The 14,969-nt window shown below is 38.9% G+C and overlaps 2 protein-coding genes across 2 annotated transcripts in view; one reads left to right on the top strand and one right to left on the bottom strand.

Annotated features, from left to right (window-relative positions):
* Positions 1–2,079: 2,079 nt before the first annotated feature.
* On the top strand, positions 2,080–8,424 carry slc60a2b (solute carrier family 60 member 2b). The gene is made up of 4 exons (XM_086060767.1): positions 2,080–2,404; positions 3,547–3,715; positions 3,808–3,924; positions 5,787–8,424. Exons 1-4 carry the CDS (start codon positions 2,120–2,122, stop codon positions 7,058–7,060), a joined length of 1,845 nt encoding a protein of 614 aa, XP_085916893.1. The 5' UTR covers positions 2,080–2,119; the 3' UTR covers positions 7,061–8,424.
* The window catches only part of rev3l (REV3 like, DNA directed polymerase zeta catalytic subunit), a 47,826-nt gene continuing 41,170 nt past the window's right edge, over positions 8,314–14,969 (bottom strand). The window contains exons 26-32 of the mRNA XM_086060766.1: positions 14,805–14,914; positions 13,929–14,043; positions 13,722–13,859; positions 12,207–12,397; positions 11,717–11,963; positions 10,080–10,295; positions 8,314–9,135 (exon numbers count right to left, since the gene is read on the bottom strand). Coding sequence (XP_085916892.1) covers positions 8,995–9,135; positions 10,080–10,295; positions 11,717–11,963; positions 12,207–12,397; positions 13,722–13,859; positions 13,929–14,043; positions 14,805–14,914 — 1,158 coding nt within the window. The 3' untranslated portion in view covers positions 8,314–8,994. The remainder of the gene's footprint in view (positions 9,136–10,079; positions 10,296–11,716; positions 11,964–12,206; positions 12,398–13,721; positions 13,860–13,928; positions 14,044–14,804; positions 14,915–14,969) is intronic.

Here is a 14,969-nt window from a genome sequence, read left to right as displayed (position 1 = left end):
AGTACTAGCTTGTTGTCGCATTACTACACAGACATTCAGTGTTAAGCGTGGTATACGTCAAGGCTGTCCAATTTCACCGTACTTGTTTTTACTTTGAACACAAATTCTGACTTCTCATATTTCAAATAGTGCTCTTCAAGGTATACATATGATATTGCTGACAGAGAGGTTATAAACAAAAAAATTTCTTTAAAATGCCAATCAAGTATTTATTACTCTTGATATTATAAATGAATACTCAAAGGCTTCTGGCTTGACACTAAATGTGAACAAATGCCAACTCTTACCTGTTAAGGAATGTATTGAAACCAGTATTTGTAATATTAAGATCCAAATGAAAGCAACTTATTTAGGCCTTGTCATTTGTAAAGCTGAGACAACAAGAATGCTCAATAGTTTCCTTCCATTGATTAAGAAAACAAATCGATGGCTGCAAAGAAATTTAACTTTGAAAGGGAGAGTTTTACTTTTATCACGCTTGCTCTGTCACTCCATGTGGATCACCAAATTTGTAAGGATATCGATCGTATGCTTTTTAACTTCCTTTGGAAGAACTGTACACATTACGTCAGAAAGATTGTTGTAATGAGCAGCAATGAGTCTGGAGGTTTCAATGTATTGGACTTTATTACATTACATGATACATTTAACGTTAATTGGGCTAAACACTTAATCAAAAATCCTGTTTCAATTTGGAACTTTATTCCTCACTATGTTTTGCTAAATTTGGTGGTTTAAATTTTATTTTTAGTTCCAATTATAATGTGGACAAAATTCCTGTTAAACTATCTGTTTTCCACAGGCAAGTTTTTTTGGCATGGTCAATTTTTCACCACATAAATATACAATAGGGAACAACAAAGACATTTTATACAAAAACAAATCACTTTATTTTTCTGACTGTGTAGAGAAGTGCTTCTTGTTATTGACCAGTTATTTGACAGAGATGGGCAACTCATGTCTTATTTAGAGTTTTTGAACAAGTTTCAAATTTCACCAAAACAATATGCTATAGTGTTTGATGCAATACTGACTGGAGTTAAAATGCTTTAAAAAAATATTTTTGTACTGCCCTGTCCTCTTTCTCTCCCCAGTATTTTAGAAACAGAGATTGATCATCTCTGCTTGACATAAATCCGTGCTCTGTTTCAGAAGAATGTTGTCACTGTGTCATATGTTGTGTCCTATTGGAATTGTTATGTTATGGACATTAATTGGAAAAAGGTCTGGTCTATTCCAAATAAATATTTGCTTACAAGTAAGGTGAAGGAAGTGACCTTTAAAATTTTACATAAATATTATCCAGCCAACCATTATATTATCAAGTTAAAAAGGGACATTGACACAAGTTGCTCTTTGTGGAAACTATCCAGAGACTGTTCAACATCTCTTCTGGATCTGTGCACACACTCGGACATTCTGGAAAGATTTTAGTAGTTTTGTTATTAGGAAGTACGTTAATGAAGATGTCTTTTTTATTATTAATTTGTTAATACTTTTGGTTAAAAAAAAAATCATAAATGCAAGTATGGAAATCAAAAACCTAACTTCATACACTTTCACATTAATACGATCACCTATATTAGACTTATAAATGACTCTCAAAACAGAAAGGCTCTGAAAAACTGTCAATATATGTAAAAATAAAAATAAGTTATTTGGATGTGTATGAAACATCTGGAATGATTGTGTTTTTTGTGGTGTTGATTTGTTTTCTTTATGTTGTACACTAGTATACTAATATATAATGCTTCATTTAGTTTATTTCGGGTATACTGTTCTGTACTTGTTCTATGGCTCAATGAAGCTGATTTTTTTAAAAAGAGGCTTGTTGTCCCATTCTTCCAAACACTAGAGGGCGCTAAGTGTCCTTCAAATACTTGAATGAATGACTACAAAACTATTGGACGCAGGCGGCGCAGTGCTCTTTGCTGTCACCTCTGACCTTCCCCGCTCTTTACGTGATGACGGACGAGCCGGGAGCCTTCGCCTCGTCGACGGAGGGAGGCTTACCTGTGGAGTAAAAGGCGAAGGCGACCAGCTTGAATGGCCTTCAACTTGTATCTAGCGTAATATTCACTCACGTGACGTCCACAGTGGCAACAGCACCGTAGCGCTCATGTCAGCTGTGTCTTCGCCCGCCGCCGCAGCAGCTGTGGTGAAAAAGAAACACGTTCGCTTCGCTAGCATGGACGACGACCGCGACGAGCAGGAAGAGGACACCTTGTTTGACAAGACAAAGGACGCGGAGCCAGGAGGCGGTCTGAAGAGTGCGCTCAAGGCGACCAAGAGGAAGACGAAAGCGGGATGCGGCGAGCGGGTGAAAGTGGTCGGAGGGGGCGGATACACGACGTGCGGCCGCTGGATGGTCAGCCTCACTCTCTGCGCATCGTTTCTCGGCCTGGTAAGAAGACGTTGGCATCGGCGTTGAATTCTTTTAAAAATCAATGGGAGAATCTTTTTTTTTTTGTAGGCCAAATAAAGGATATGGGACATCACAGTCATTTGAGGTTCAGGGGCGCACCCACAGACACCCCATGGGGAGGGGGGAATGGGGGGCAACTTCTGGGCATTCATTGCCCAGCATTTAAGTGGACAATTGTTTGTTGTTGTGCGACCAACAAAGCAGCAGAGTACATTTGCATTAATTTGTCAGTTCTGTAAATATTGCATTCCCATAAAGAGATATCCTTAAAGATATCAGTGTTACCCACAGATTTGAAATTTACCTGGGTGGGTGAACTCCGGCGGTGGGGATGGGAGGCGGGTTGGACGGGAGGTGGGTCTCAGTCCTGTTATTACGTCTCCTCTATCCTCACGATCCACAAGTGCGTGACGTGAACGTTACGTGCAGTATATCCAGTTTTTTTTCTTTGTAAATATATTTTTAATAAATGTTTTTAAAAACTTCTTGGGTGGCGGCCAATTTATTTGGGTGGCCCGCCCAAGTATTAACATGGTGTGGGAAACACTGTATCTATATATCCAATAATAGACAATTCGATACATATGTTGACATATTTTAAAATGGAACGATTTTCTCGTGTTAACTTAAAGTGCCTTTAACGACCACCCCTTATTTGGAAAGCCTCAACTAAGGGAATTCCAGTCACAACGCAGCAGAAATGCACTAGAACTGAAAAACACAATGTGTAGGTACCACTATACTCAATGTAAAATCTTAGGCCTTCTTAATTGAACATAAAAAGTATTGGCATTAGCAGCATTACCATTAACTCTGCGTACTGGCAAAACTTGATCTTGCTTGCAAAAGACAAACAAATAGTGAGTAAAGTCTGAAGAAGTCTGTTTCAAAATTAAAAAGATAACTAAGTGAAAACAATTTAAATGAAATAATATAAAGACATCAGCTTTTAAACAAAAAAATGGTGTCCTTATTGTGAAGAAAGAAAAATCCACAAGGATCATTGAAATAACTTGAGACTGACAAAAGCTATCATGAATAATAAAAAATAAAAAAAGACCAAAAAATATCTCACACGAAGATCAGGCTTTCCCTCATGACCAAGATGTTGTTGCTTTTAGGGGATGGGGATCTCGGTCATCGGACCCACGTTTGAGGACCTGGCTTTAAACGTGAAGAAGGACATCAGCAATATCTCCTACATCTTCGTTGGCCGATCCGCAGGCTACATCGGTGGCTCGCTTTTGGGAGGCGTCCTTTTTGACTGCATGAACCCCAATTTGCTGCTAGGTAAGCCCTGCGCACATCTTATCAAGCGTCTCAAATAGAGTACACTTGAACCCCAACCACATTTTGTTCTTTTGGATAACCTTGCTCTTCAGGATTTTCTATGCTGATGACTTCGTGTGGAATGTGTGCTATCCCTTTCTGCAAACACGCTCTGCTCCTCACCGGCTTTATGTCCAGCATTGGCATCTCTATGGGGATTCTGGACACGGGTATGACAACAGCGAGTGATCTTCATAAACCTGTACCGATGTGATGTTTATATTCTGATGGATGCATCATGGACATGAATGTTTTGGCAGTCTTGGGCTTTAATTCATTCCTTTCAAACGTTTTTATAGTTAATTTGAGCTTTTCAAATAGTTGGCAGTTGTTCCAGCTCTCATAGGGGACTGCAGAGGCCACTATATATCACTTGATCTTAAGACGTGAGGTGTATTTTATTCAGCAACACGTAACACATTGATGTTATTTGTGGCTGCTTCAGCTGACAATCTGCATCAGTATCAAAAGGCTAAAGGCTTACAACATTACAACAAATTTGCTTCATGTTCAAAATTAAACAGCTCTTAATATGAAAAGAGAAAATGAACTGTTAATGTCACCAGTGTCCAACATGAAGCACTAATGCCATCTAGTGGTAGAAAAATGACCAACAAAAGTCAATATTTCACACTCCTTTTTAACTTCAAATAACTTTATGAATTTCTATTAAATCACTATCGATGAACTAAAAGTTGCAACCCTATTTGTATTAGGTTAACAGTTTTCCACTTATATGTTAATTAACAGTATGAAAAATGTGAAAATTAACTAAAAGAATATAAAAACAAATTTTGTAGGACGGGCATTAGAGCTGAGCAATTGATTGAATTCACATTGACATCGCAATATAACAGAATGCAATTTTAAAAATGACAAAAGATTTATAAAGATAATTTGAAGAACAAAAAAGCACAAAAAACCCTGGTATGAATGTAGCGCTGATCAGGCTTGTCGAAGCTCGCGACACAATGCTAACAAGGCCCAAAATATTTTTCAAAATTTCAAAATAAAGGTGCAAAATTGACATTTGGAATGATTCAGACTGATCCATCTCTGTTCAGCTGCTTAACGAATATTTACAAAATGTCAAAATTGAATCCTCACATTAAGGTTTTGGGTTTTTTACTTCCACTGTAATTTCTGCCGTTTTGGACCAATTTAAACAGTTCCAATTTGAGTCTGTTGGGACATTCCTTTTTATCAAATTAGCGCATTAATTTTGAGTTAATTTAAAGTTGCTTTAACGCCACTAATACTTTTAATGTGCGTTTAATGACCGCCCCTTACTTGGAAAGCCGGTACTGGGGGAATTCCAGTCACAACGCAGCAGACACGTCGTCCACGTCAAAATTTAGCAGTAATACATTTAATAATAATGCATATATTTGTGGAGACTGGGGTAAAGTTGTATTTTACAATTTTAATAATGTGCAGAATTTCACAAGTTACTTTATGTTAAAGATTAGATATGAAAAGAATCTTAATATGAAAAGAAAAATGCACTGAGCTGTCACCAATGTCTTACAAATGCAAATATGCCATCAAGTGACAGAAAAATGAACTCAACACAAATCAATATCACACTCGTTTTTTTACATTACAGTACATCTTTTTAATTTTAACTAAATTTTATGAAATATGAAATTACTGTATCAATGACTAAAAGATGCAGCCATATTTCTATCAAAAGTATGAAAAATATTTTTTGTACATTTAGAACAGATATAAAATTTGCGATTAATTGTGAGTTAACTATTGAAGTCCTGCAATTACTTACGATAAATGTAACACTTTGGTGGTTTTCCCTCTAATTTCCACTTTTTTTTGACTGATTCAAACCACTTTAACTTTTAATTATTTGACTTATTTGTATTCCCCCAAAAATTCATTTTTCTCTAAATGAATGCCAAAAGTGAATTATTATTATTATTTTTTTTTAAATACATTTGTCTGTACTCGTTTGCAATTAGTCCATTGAAAGACTTTCCTTTTGGATCACCATTCTTGAATGAGTTTTCATGTGTGTCAGGTGGGAACGTGCTGATCCTGAACACGTGGGGCGAGCAGGCCGGCCCTCACATGCAGGCCCTCCACTTCAGTTTTGCCGTCGGCGCCTTTGTGTCGCCCATCATAGCCAAGTTGCTGTTCGGGCACAACGGCACCAGCATCCACAGCGTGGAACCCGTCTTCAACGCCACGTCCACCGTGGCGGCGTGGCCCATCGCCAACGACGATCATGCCGTCATCCGATTCATCCACGCTGGCGGCGGCAACCTCAAATCCATGTGGGCCTACATCGTGATCGGCCTGTTCGTTCTCCTCACCTCCTTCCCGTTCTTCCTCCTCTCCGTTGGCGGCGACACGTCACGCGACAAAGGCCGGGCGTCCTCGGCGAAGCCCCCGGTGGCCAGACACCACATTGCGCTCGTCGTCCTGCTCTTCTTCTTTTTCTTCGCCTACGTCGGCGCCGAGGTGGCGTACGGTTCCTTTATTTTCACCTTTGCTAAGGATTACGCGCAAATGAATCCGTCTCAAGCGGCCGGGCTGAATTCTTTATTCTGGGCGGCGTTTGCCGCCTGTCGGGGGCTCGCCATCTTCTGTGCTTCCTGCATGTACCCGGGCACCATGATACTGCTCAGCCTGGTGGGCACAACGTTGTCGTCACTCTTTCTCTGCCTCTTTAGCAAGGACAAAACCATGCTGTGGATTTGCACCGCTTTATATGGGGCGTCCATGTCCTCGACCTTCCCGAGTGGAATTTCCTGGTTGGAGCAGTACACCACCGTGACAGGCCGCTCAGCCGCCGCGTTTGTGGTGGGCGCCGCCCTGGGCGAGATGGTTTTGCCCGCCCTCGTGGGCTTCCTGCTCGGGAGGGTTCACGGACACCCCCTGCTCATGTACCTGTCGCTCATCACGGCCACCTTCACCGCCATCCTTTTCCCCGTCATGTACAAGCTGGCGTCCGTATCCGCCGGCCCCGTCAGGAAACGCCACAGGAGGGGTCGACCCGACGCCGACGACAGCGAGTACCGACAGGCGTTGCTGGATTCGGGAGCGATTGACGAGGACGAGGAGGAGAACGAGGCCGATCAGTGGAACGATGCCGACTTTGAAGTCATTGAAATGGACGACACGGCGAGTCTCACCGGTTCACCCGGTAAGGAGGGTTCGACCTCCGAGACTGACGGCGCGCAGCTGAGCGAACCTGCAAAGGCGTCCTCATCATCCGACACTGTCTCCCTGGTGGGAGACTCACCCAAACGCAAACTGCTGCTCTTCCCTGACAGAGTGAAGAGAGACTGAAACTTGACACCCGACTTGAGCCATGATTTGCCCAGCGCCTGTTTAACTATCACCTGATGACTGAGATGTTGACTTGTACAAGAAGTTAATTCACTGCCTGGCCACAAATTTTGCCTGTGAATTGTTTGCCTTAATTTATTTGCTGCCAACCTCGTTAAAATGGAAAGCCATAAGTGGCAGCGAATGAGTTAATTGAGTCTCTAATGATTAAAAATGAAACATGCAAATGACTGATCAGGATGGAGACCATATTAAATAAAAAAATATATATATTAGTAAAATTATTTATTATTAAAAATTTGGTCAAGTAGGTTAAGTCCACCACTTGTCTTTCACACAGCACGTCACGTTGGATGGGTGTAGAAACACTCTCCAATTGAAAAACTTGACATTCGAAGTGGCTGGCGGAGTGATTTCAGAGTGCTAATAGTAATAAACCAACCAGTGGGAAACTATGGAGGACCAAAACTGCCAAAATAAATAAATGACTAAAAGTGAAAAAATAAACAAATATAAAAAATGTAATAAAAAATTTACATAAAAAAAAAATGTTGAATATAAATATATAAATAGAATTAAATATCAATAAGTGCAAACGCTCTGCTCTCACATGTATTTGTTTCATGTTGCAGACACTCAAAATGTTATTCAAATGAGGGGGCAGTTATGTAAAAGTAGCAAACTTTAATGTAAATATTGACAATGGAGCTATAAGTATGGACTGGGTAACAGGCCAGCATGAGATCAGCTGATTCATGAAAGCGTAGTAATTGACTATTTGTTGGGGGTTGGATATCAAATAGAAACAAGCACCAGAACAAAACATGTTGTCCTCCAACATGGCGGCCGCAATCCAGATGTGCATGAGGTTACGGGAAAGCTACACTGTATTGTGTCATATAGCTGCTACGAGTCTACGAGGGGTTTTCATAATTTGGTGGGTTTTTAGAATAAATCCAATACATATATCAATCAACTTCCAATAAAACAATACAACAAAGGACTGCAAATTGATTGGAGTTTTTTTGGCCAGGCAGTGTTGTTTGTAAGCTATTGAACACGATTGGCTGATGGAAATTCAGTGCCTTGCACGAGGACAGTTGAGCAGATTGATGTTCATCAAACCCGTACGCCACAATGAAATGCTGATTGCTGTAAATATGTGATTGTTTCATGCACCTTTGGTGAAATATTTTTGTCTTATGTGTGTTATAAGTGTAATATCACTGTGATTCAATTTTGTTCCAAAAACATTTGAATATGTTGACTTTTTATTATACCAACTTCAACCCACAGCAATATCCATTAAAAGAACAAAAAAAAAAAGTTTTGTTTTTACATTTTTACAAACCAAGGATTTGAGTCTTGACAAGTTTTGTTGACAGCACCGTTTGAAACATACTGCAAAGCAGAAATGCACATAAATTATCAAAAGAGTATTGCAACAGTCCCAGGTTTAAAAAAAGAAAGAAAAAAAGATGAGCATGAAGCTCAAATGGACATGAATACAATCAAAAAGCCATCCCTCGATAGAATGTATAAAAACAGCATTCAGACTGGGCATGTAATTGGTTTTATGCTGATACAGTGAGAACTTACTGATGATTTATACAAGATTATGTACATTAAATTGGAGTTTCAAGTCCAATTAATGTTAATGATGTGAAGCTGCAACAGCACACACAAGACTCAAATGTGTCGTTTAATTCGAACTTTTTGGCACCTCAGTCTGGCCGTAGCAGCTGAAGTCAGCCAAAACCCACAAATTAGTATGAATACGTACACATGCCCTATGAGGGAGGCTCAAAAGCAGACAATACTTGTATAACAAATACCATTAGTAGTTAACGAGACAATGACAACGCAACAGAGTTCAGATGAAGCACCGTTGAAACGTTTGGAAGTGACCACTGAGTTGCGACGTCAGGCGCCCATCACAAGGCGTCGAGCAGCTGTCGGAGGTACGGCGCCCTGGAGAGCTGCCTGCTCACTCGACTAAGCTTGTACAGGACAGGACAGTCCAACGACACGCACGGCACCTGCCGCTCCGCGCAGCCACTGCAGTTCTTGCAGATCTACGTGACAAAACAACGGTAAGAATTAGAGGTGTGCCAATAAAATAAATTTTCCCAAATGTCCCAAAATCATTTTATATAATTTTATACTGTCTTGTCCTTGTTTGTGTGTGCCTTTATTGGGAGCACTGTTCATGTTGTACACGATTTGGCCACTTAGGGGCAGTGTGGTTCTGCACGTTCTGATACACTGTTAAGTTGTAGCCACATCAGAGAGTAGCCACAATCAAGTTATGCCAATAAAAGTTGGGTTTTTTTGCAGCGTAAGAAGAGCATATGCCGGTGAGTAATGTTAACATGCTTCTTTGTATGCATTCCTGAAGCGTTTTGTATGAATAGCCGTTCTTTTGAGCAATAAAAGTGCCGTGAGTAGTGCGCTAATTAGCGTTAGCGAGTCAATGGCACTTTCCATGTGTGTGTGTTAGCCTTGAACTAGCTATGTTCGGGAAACAAGCTAAACAAAGTGCGTTTGCATTTAAGTGTGCACTGTGTGCAATTTTCTTCGTTTTGTGTGTTCATGTTTACAGTTCACCTCAACTGGAGTGAAAAAAAAAAAAAAAGGGCTTGATACTGTAAAAATTGAATTGTTAGGAAGTGAGGTAGACCGAGCGTGTCTATGAGCCAGGAATAACGAGTTATGCAGATATATACAAGTAAGCAAGTCACAGCTTTAATCGTCCACATGGTCAATGAGAATGTAACGGGGTGAAACGGATACCAGCATTGGACTCTTTTTGAGGGACTGTTTGCTGTCTGCTAAACTGTAGTCAGTCTGCTCAGGGAGGGCAGAATAAGACCAATAACATTTACAGCTAGCGACATAGATTTGAAAAGGCACTTTAATCACAATTCAAAACTTTATAAATGTAAATATATATATATATATTTTGTTTTTTTTGTTTTTAAATACGTCGTCATGAAACAAGATCAAAGTGTTAGTCGACCTTCAGCAGCTGCTCCTGTTCTCGCTCCTGCTGCCTAATGTCCTGCTGGAGGGTGACGGCCACACGTTGGGGCGACGCGCGGCACCACGAGCACACGCCCAGCTGGGTGAGCTCGTCACACACGGGGCAGTGGAGCGTGCTGAAATACTGCGAAATGGTGCCCTTCCTCGCCACGTCCTCACCGCCGAAACCAGACGAGCAGGATGCTTTCTGTATCTGGACAAAAACAACTATTTCAGGAAGTCGCTCATTTCAGCCAGCCTCAAAATGATTCACTTTCTTTGTTGTACGTTCTCTTTGTACGTGTTGCTGCTCCAACGTGTGAATCGTTACTTAACACCTATGTCAGGGATCTGTCAAAAGCTCAATTTTCAGCCAAATAAATAACACAAAATCTGTCTGGAGATGCAAAACATTTGAAGATTGTGATGATGGAAACAGTGTGTTAGTGTTAGTTAATGTACTGAGGGCCCAAGAACTAATTAGAGGTGCACCATAATGAAAAAATATGCAGCATCCAATACATAGATTCATTTTCTTCTACCTTTCGTCTTTGGATTTTTTTTTTATTATACATTTTTAGACATTTCTGCCTTTGGCAATTTTATGGACATATGGTCATTTTGTGCCTCTCCTGCATGGTATGGCCATTTTACGGCTAATTTAAAATATATATATATTTTGGGCAATTTTGTGGACAAATTTTACGTTTTGTTTTTTGGACATTCCTAGTTACTTTTTTGAACATTTGCTTTTTTATCCTTTCTTCTTTTTTTTGTTGATTTTCTGACTTTTTTTTGCAATTCCAAAGACAATTTATGGTAATTTTCTATCTTCTTTTGTTTTTGGACATTTTGTAGTTATGTTTTGAATGTTTTCTTTTCTGCCTTTTTAAAATAAATTCTCTTGCATTTTTGGCAATTTCAAAGACATTATATGGTAATTTTCTGCTTTCTCGCTTCCTTTTAGGACATGTTAAGGTAATTTAAAAAATGTTTTAATCTACCTTTCGTCTCTTTTTTTTTGACAAATTAAAAATTTGGACCGACATTTAATTTTAATTACATTTTTTATTTAATCGTTAATTCACTAAAAGAATATGTATCTAAAAAATTTATATGTATAAAAAGTATATATATATATATTAATTACTACTACCACTGGACTTCTCATTTGTCGAAGTGTACGAGAGAGGTTTTTTTTTTTGTCTCCCATTTCTTGACAGGCCAACAGGTGCTTAGGAATACTTTAAAAACACGGTGTTATTAGGTTTGTGTGTATTTTTGTCAGCTTGTGTTTAAAGTGTGTGGGCGCGTGGTAAAACTAAAAATTACTCTATACATATATTAAGATTCTTATTTTATAATTTGAAGGTCTTTCTACCCATTTTGGGAGATACTGCAAAGTGTCTCCCATAACGAGCGGGGCTTGCCTTTCCAAGTCCATTGAACTGTGGTGGGTCTGTGGTCATATTAAATTGAAGTACCACCAGCAGGGGGCGTGTGTGCTCATTCAAGAGAAAAGCACACTGGCTAGTTGACACAAAGCAGCACTTTGTGCGCTACACTCCCTTCCTTTGTCCCCCCTCACTCAATTCACAGGAAATGTGAATCTCCGTTTGCTCAGAGCCGTCTCACCCTGGGAAGCTCTTGGTACCAACTGAGCACATCGACGCCAATCAGCTGGAACATGCGGCCCAGCGGCGGCAGGATCTGCTTGGTGATGTAATAGGTGCCGTTGAGGCGGAGGCCGGGGTCCTGCAGCATTTCCAGCGGCCGCCGTACGAGCTGGATGAGGGGCACGCCGGGCGTCCCGTACACGATCACGTAGGGCACGCGCTCGCCCACGCGAGGCTCCAGCCGACGGTCGTACGACATCATACGTCTGCGGCGCACATGTCAGTCGACAACATCATATATACACACACCATACAATAAGCTTTCCACCAGAATCAGACACTGCAGTGTCAATCTAGTCTTGCATTTGCCTTAGTAACCTCAACAGCTGCGTTGCTAGGCAACAGATGTGGCTACTGTACATGTGCAGCAAGACAATGAGCAGCAGGAGGATTCAGTGCAACAGCGCGAGACAACAAGGTTCTGCTTGCTCTCCAACAGACACACACACCTGGTGAGCTCCAGTGCAGGGACGCAGGCTCCGGGCCGGTACGAGGCGCCACCTCTGTATTCTTTAGCGAAGGTCAGGTCCTGCATGCTGGCGCGGCCGTCCAGAACCTTCGCACACTGACGCTGAACAAACTGCTTGACCTGGCTGATGTCGCGCGTCTCAAAGAGCAGCTTGACGGAACGCTCCAGAATCTGAACAGGACATGCATTAAGAAATGAGCTCATCAGAGATGAAATAATTTTGCCTTTATTTAAGTATATTGTGTTAAAATTGAGAAATAGCGCAATCATGTCAAAACTTTTTTTTCTTTTTCTTTTAAAAATGCATGAAATTAATGGCAATTTTATATTCTTCCAATTTCTCATTCTCGATCGTCAAACGGCAACAAGAGCGCAAATACCAATACTAGGGCTGTGCAATTAATCGAAATTACATTACAATTTCAATGAGTATTATATTATTATTGTATTAGTATTATATACTCCACAATTACAAAATTGGCATCATTGTAAACAAAAATAAAAGATTATTTATACTAATTTTGATTTGTTTAGTTGTATATATTTGCAATTTTTTTTACATTTTAAAATAACACATTTCATAAAAATCTTGCCTGGTCCAAAGAAACTTGCATAATTATAGTGTTTCACCAAAATGTATTTGTCTTTTTTACATTTAAACATGACCTTGTTTATTTATTTTTAATTAAAAAACATTTTTTTTCTTCTTTTTTTTTTTAAACATGACCTTGTTTAAATGATCGTTCTATTCGTGATTTCAATTATTACCAAATTAATCGTGATTAATATTTTCTTCATAATCGAGCAGCCCAAACCGATACCTTGAAATAAGGCCGGGTATCGGCCCGATGCAATACTTAGTATTGGTACTCACTCATTTCTAGTTTATTTTATTGATAAATTGCAGTTAATGGGCCTCATTTAATAATAAACGCATAGAAATGTTTGTACTCGGTATACAAGTTGAGGGTTTACACTAAGTCATGTCAAGTCATATTATTCATTAAATGTGGGGCCAATTTTCTTCACAGCTGAAATAAGCATTAGGCGTGGCCCATCTGGAAAAATCTTATCAACACAGATGCCCCAAAAACATGAATAACTTTGATAATCTTTATCCTTAAAGCTTGTTAAACACAGAAACTAGCAACATAATTATTTTATTATTATTATCTGTTTAAAATAAGAAAATGTTTCACACAAAACACGCATGAAAAAAACTGCATTAATTCTTAAAATATATAATACAGAATATATATAAGACATCAAAAATTGATTTATAGTTGATAAAACACATAAAGATAAAAAATATATAATTTTATATATATATATATATATATATAAATAAAAGCCATATGTCGGACTTGTTCATGACTGACACGTGTCAAGTCGTAATAAACCAGAGGAAGGCAAAGATGTGATTGGTGTGGAGCAGAGAACCAGTGTGGAGACGGGAAGGAAGGAAAAGGGCGTGTGGGACTGCTTTGCCTGTTACCTTGGAAACAGCAGGGCAACCATCACGCCGCACTGTTTCAATCCCTTTGGCATCAAACACCGGCTCCTTTTGCTCAAGGCTCTCGTACATGTAGCCCACGTAGCGCTTCTTTGTCTGGAGCACGCAGGGCAGGTACACCTGAGACAGACACACAACTCCATTATTATCTCCATATGGTGTAAATGATGAATCGATTGTGTTGCGTACCTTCTCAAATTTGAGCTTGACTGGCTTTGGGTTGGTTGCAGTCACTGCCTCTGCGATCTCATCGCCGATCTTAAAGGCCTGCTCTTTGGTGGCGCCTTTCAATAAAACGAACATGCTACACAACAGGAAACATCTTGTTATTTTTGCCTTGCCATCTTTCTTGTGTCTCAAAGCAGGTTGAGATTATGGAGGAGCAAAACTTAAATAACAAACTTAATAAAAATTAAAATAAATAAATGACTAAATAAATAATAAAAGTGAAAAATACTAACAGATATAAAAATATAATTCTAAAATTAAATACAAAAAGTACATATAAATGGAAATAAAAACAACAACATATCCCTAAATAAATAAAAGTAAAAAATCAACACAAAAATAAAAATCCAGATTAAAAAAATAAATATATCAATTGAATTAAATGTCAATCAATAAATAAAAACACTCTGCTCTCACATTTATTTATTTGAAATATGAAATAAATGTGAGAGAATCTGTTTTTTAATATTTTGTATTTATTTTTTACTTTGATTTATTTAGGGATATATATTTGTTGTTGTTTTTATTCCCATTTATTAATATTTTTTTGCATTAAATTTTTTAATTATATTTTTTATATCCATTTTTATTTTCACTTATATTCATCTATTTATTTATTTATTATTTATTCATTCATTTATTTATTTTTAATTTGGGCAGTTTTGGTCCTCCATATGAGATAAACGTTCCTGATTCACATAATTACATAGAAATGTCAAAATTACTCTTCTCTCAATGGGAAGACTAATTAAAAATATCAGTTTCCCTTACTGTATCATTGCAGTTATTGTTGCCATTTCAGGGAAAGATAGAACAAAAATCAATTGACTCTAGTACCTGTCAGTGTCTCCATAGACAACCCGTGCTCCCCACTTTTTGGTGTCATTGACCAGCTTGATGGCTCTCTCCAAGGTTTCTCGGGCTTTGTGCACTATACTGTCACCCACCTGAACATACAAGAAAATATTAAGTTTTAGTGTTACAATAGAAATTTAGCGGTAG

The sequence above is a fragment of the Leptonotus elevatus genome, chromosome 18 (genome assembly GCF_054856555.1).
Source record: "Leptonotus elevatus isolate MCC_2025b chromosome 18, RoL_Lele_1.0, whole genome shotgun sequence".
Classification (NCBI taxonomy): Eukaryota; Metazoa; Chordata; class Actinopteri; order Syngnathiformes; family Syngnathidae; genus Leptonotus; species Leptonotus elevatus.
This window is presented reverse-complemented; position numbering and strand designations above follow the sequence as displayed.

Bases quoted from the DNA above. Each gene is read 5' to 3' on its own strand.
- slc60a2b (XM_086060767.1), top strand. From the start codon at position 2,120: ATGTCAGCTGTGTCTTCGCCCGCCGCCGCAGCAGCTGTGGTGAAAAAG. The intron at 2,405-3,546 runs GTAAGAAGACGT...TGTTGCTTTTAG, and splicing joins GCGCATCGTTTCTCGGCCTG to GGGATGGGGATCTCGGTCAT. The intron at 3,925-5,786 runs GTATGACAACAG...CATGTGTGTCAG, and splicing joins TATGGGGATTCTGGACACGG to GTGGGAACGTGCTGATCCTG.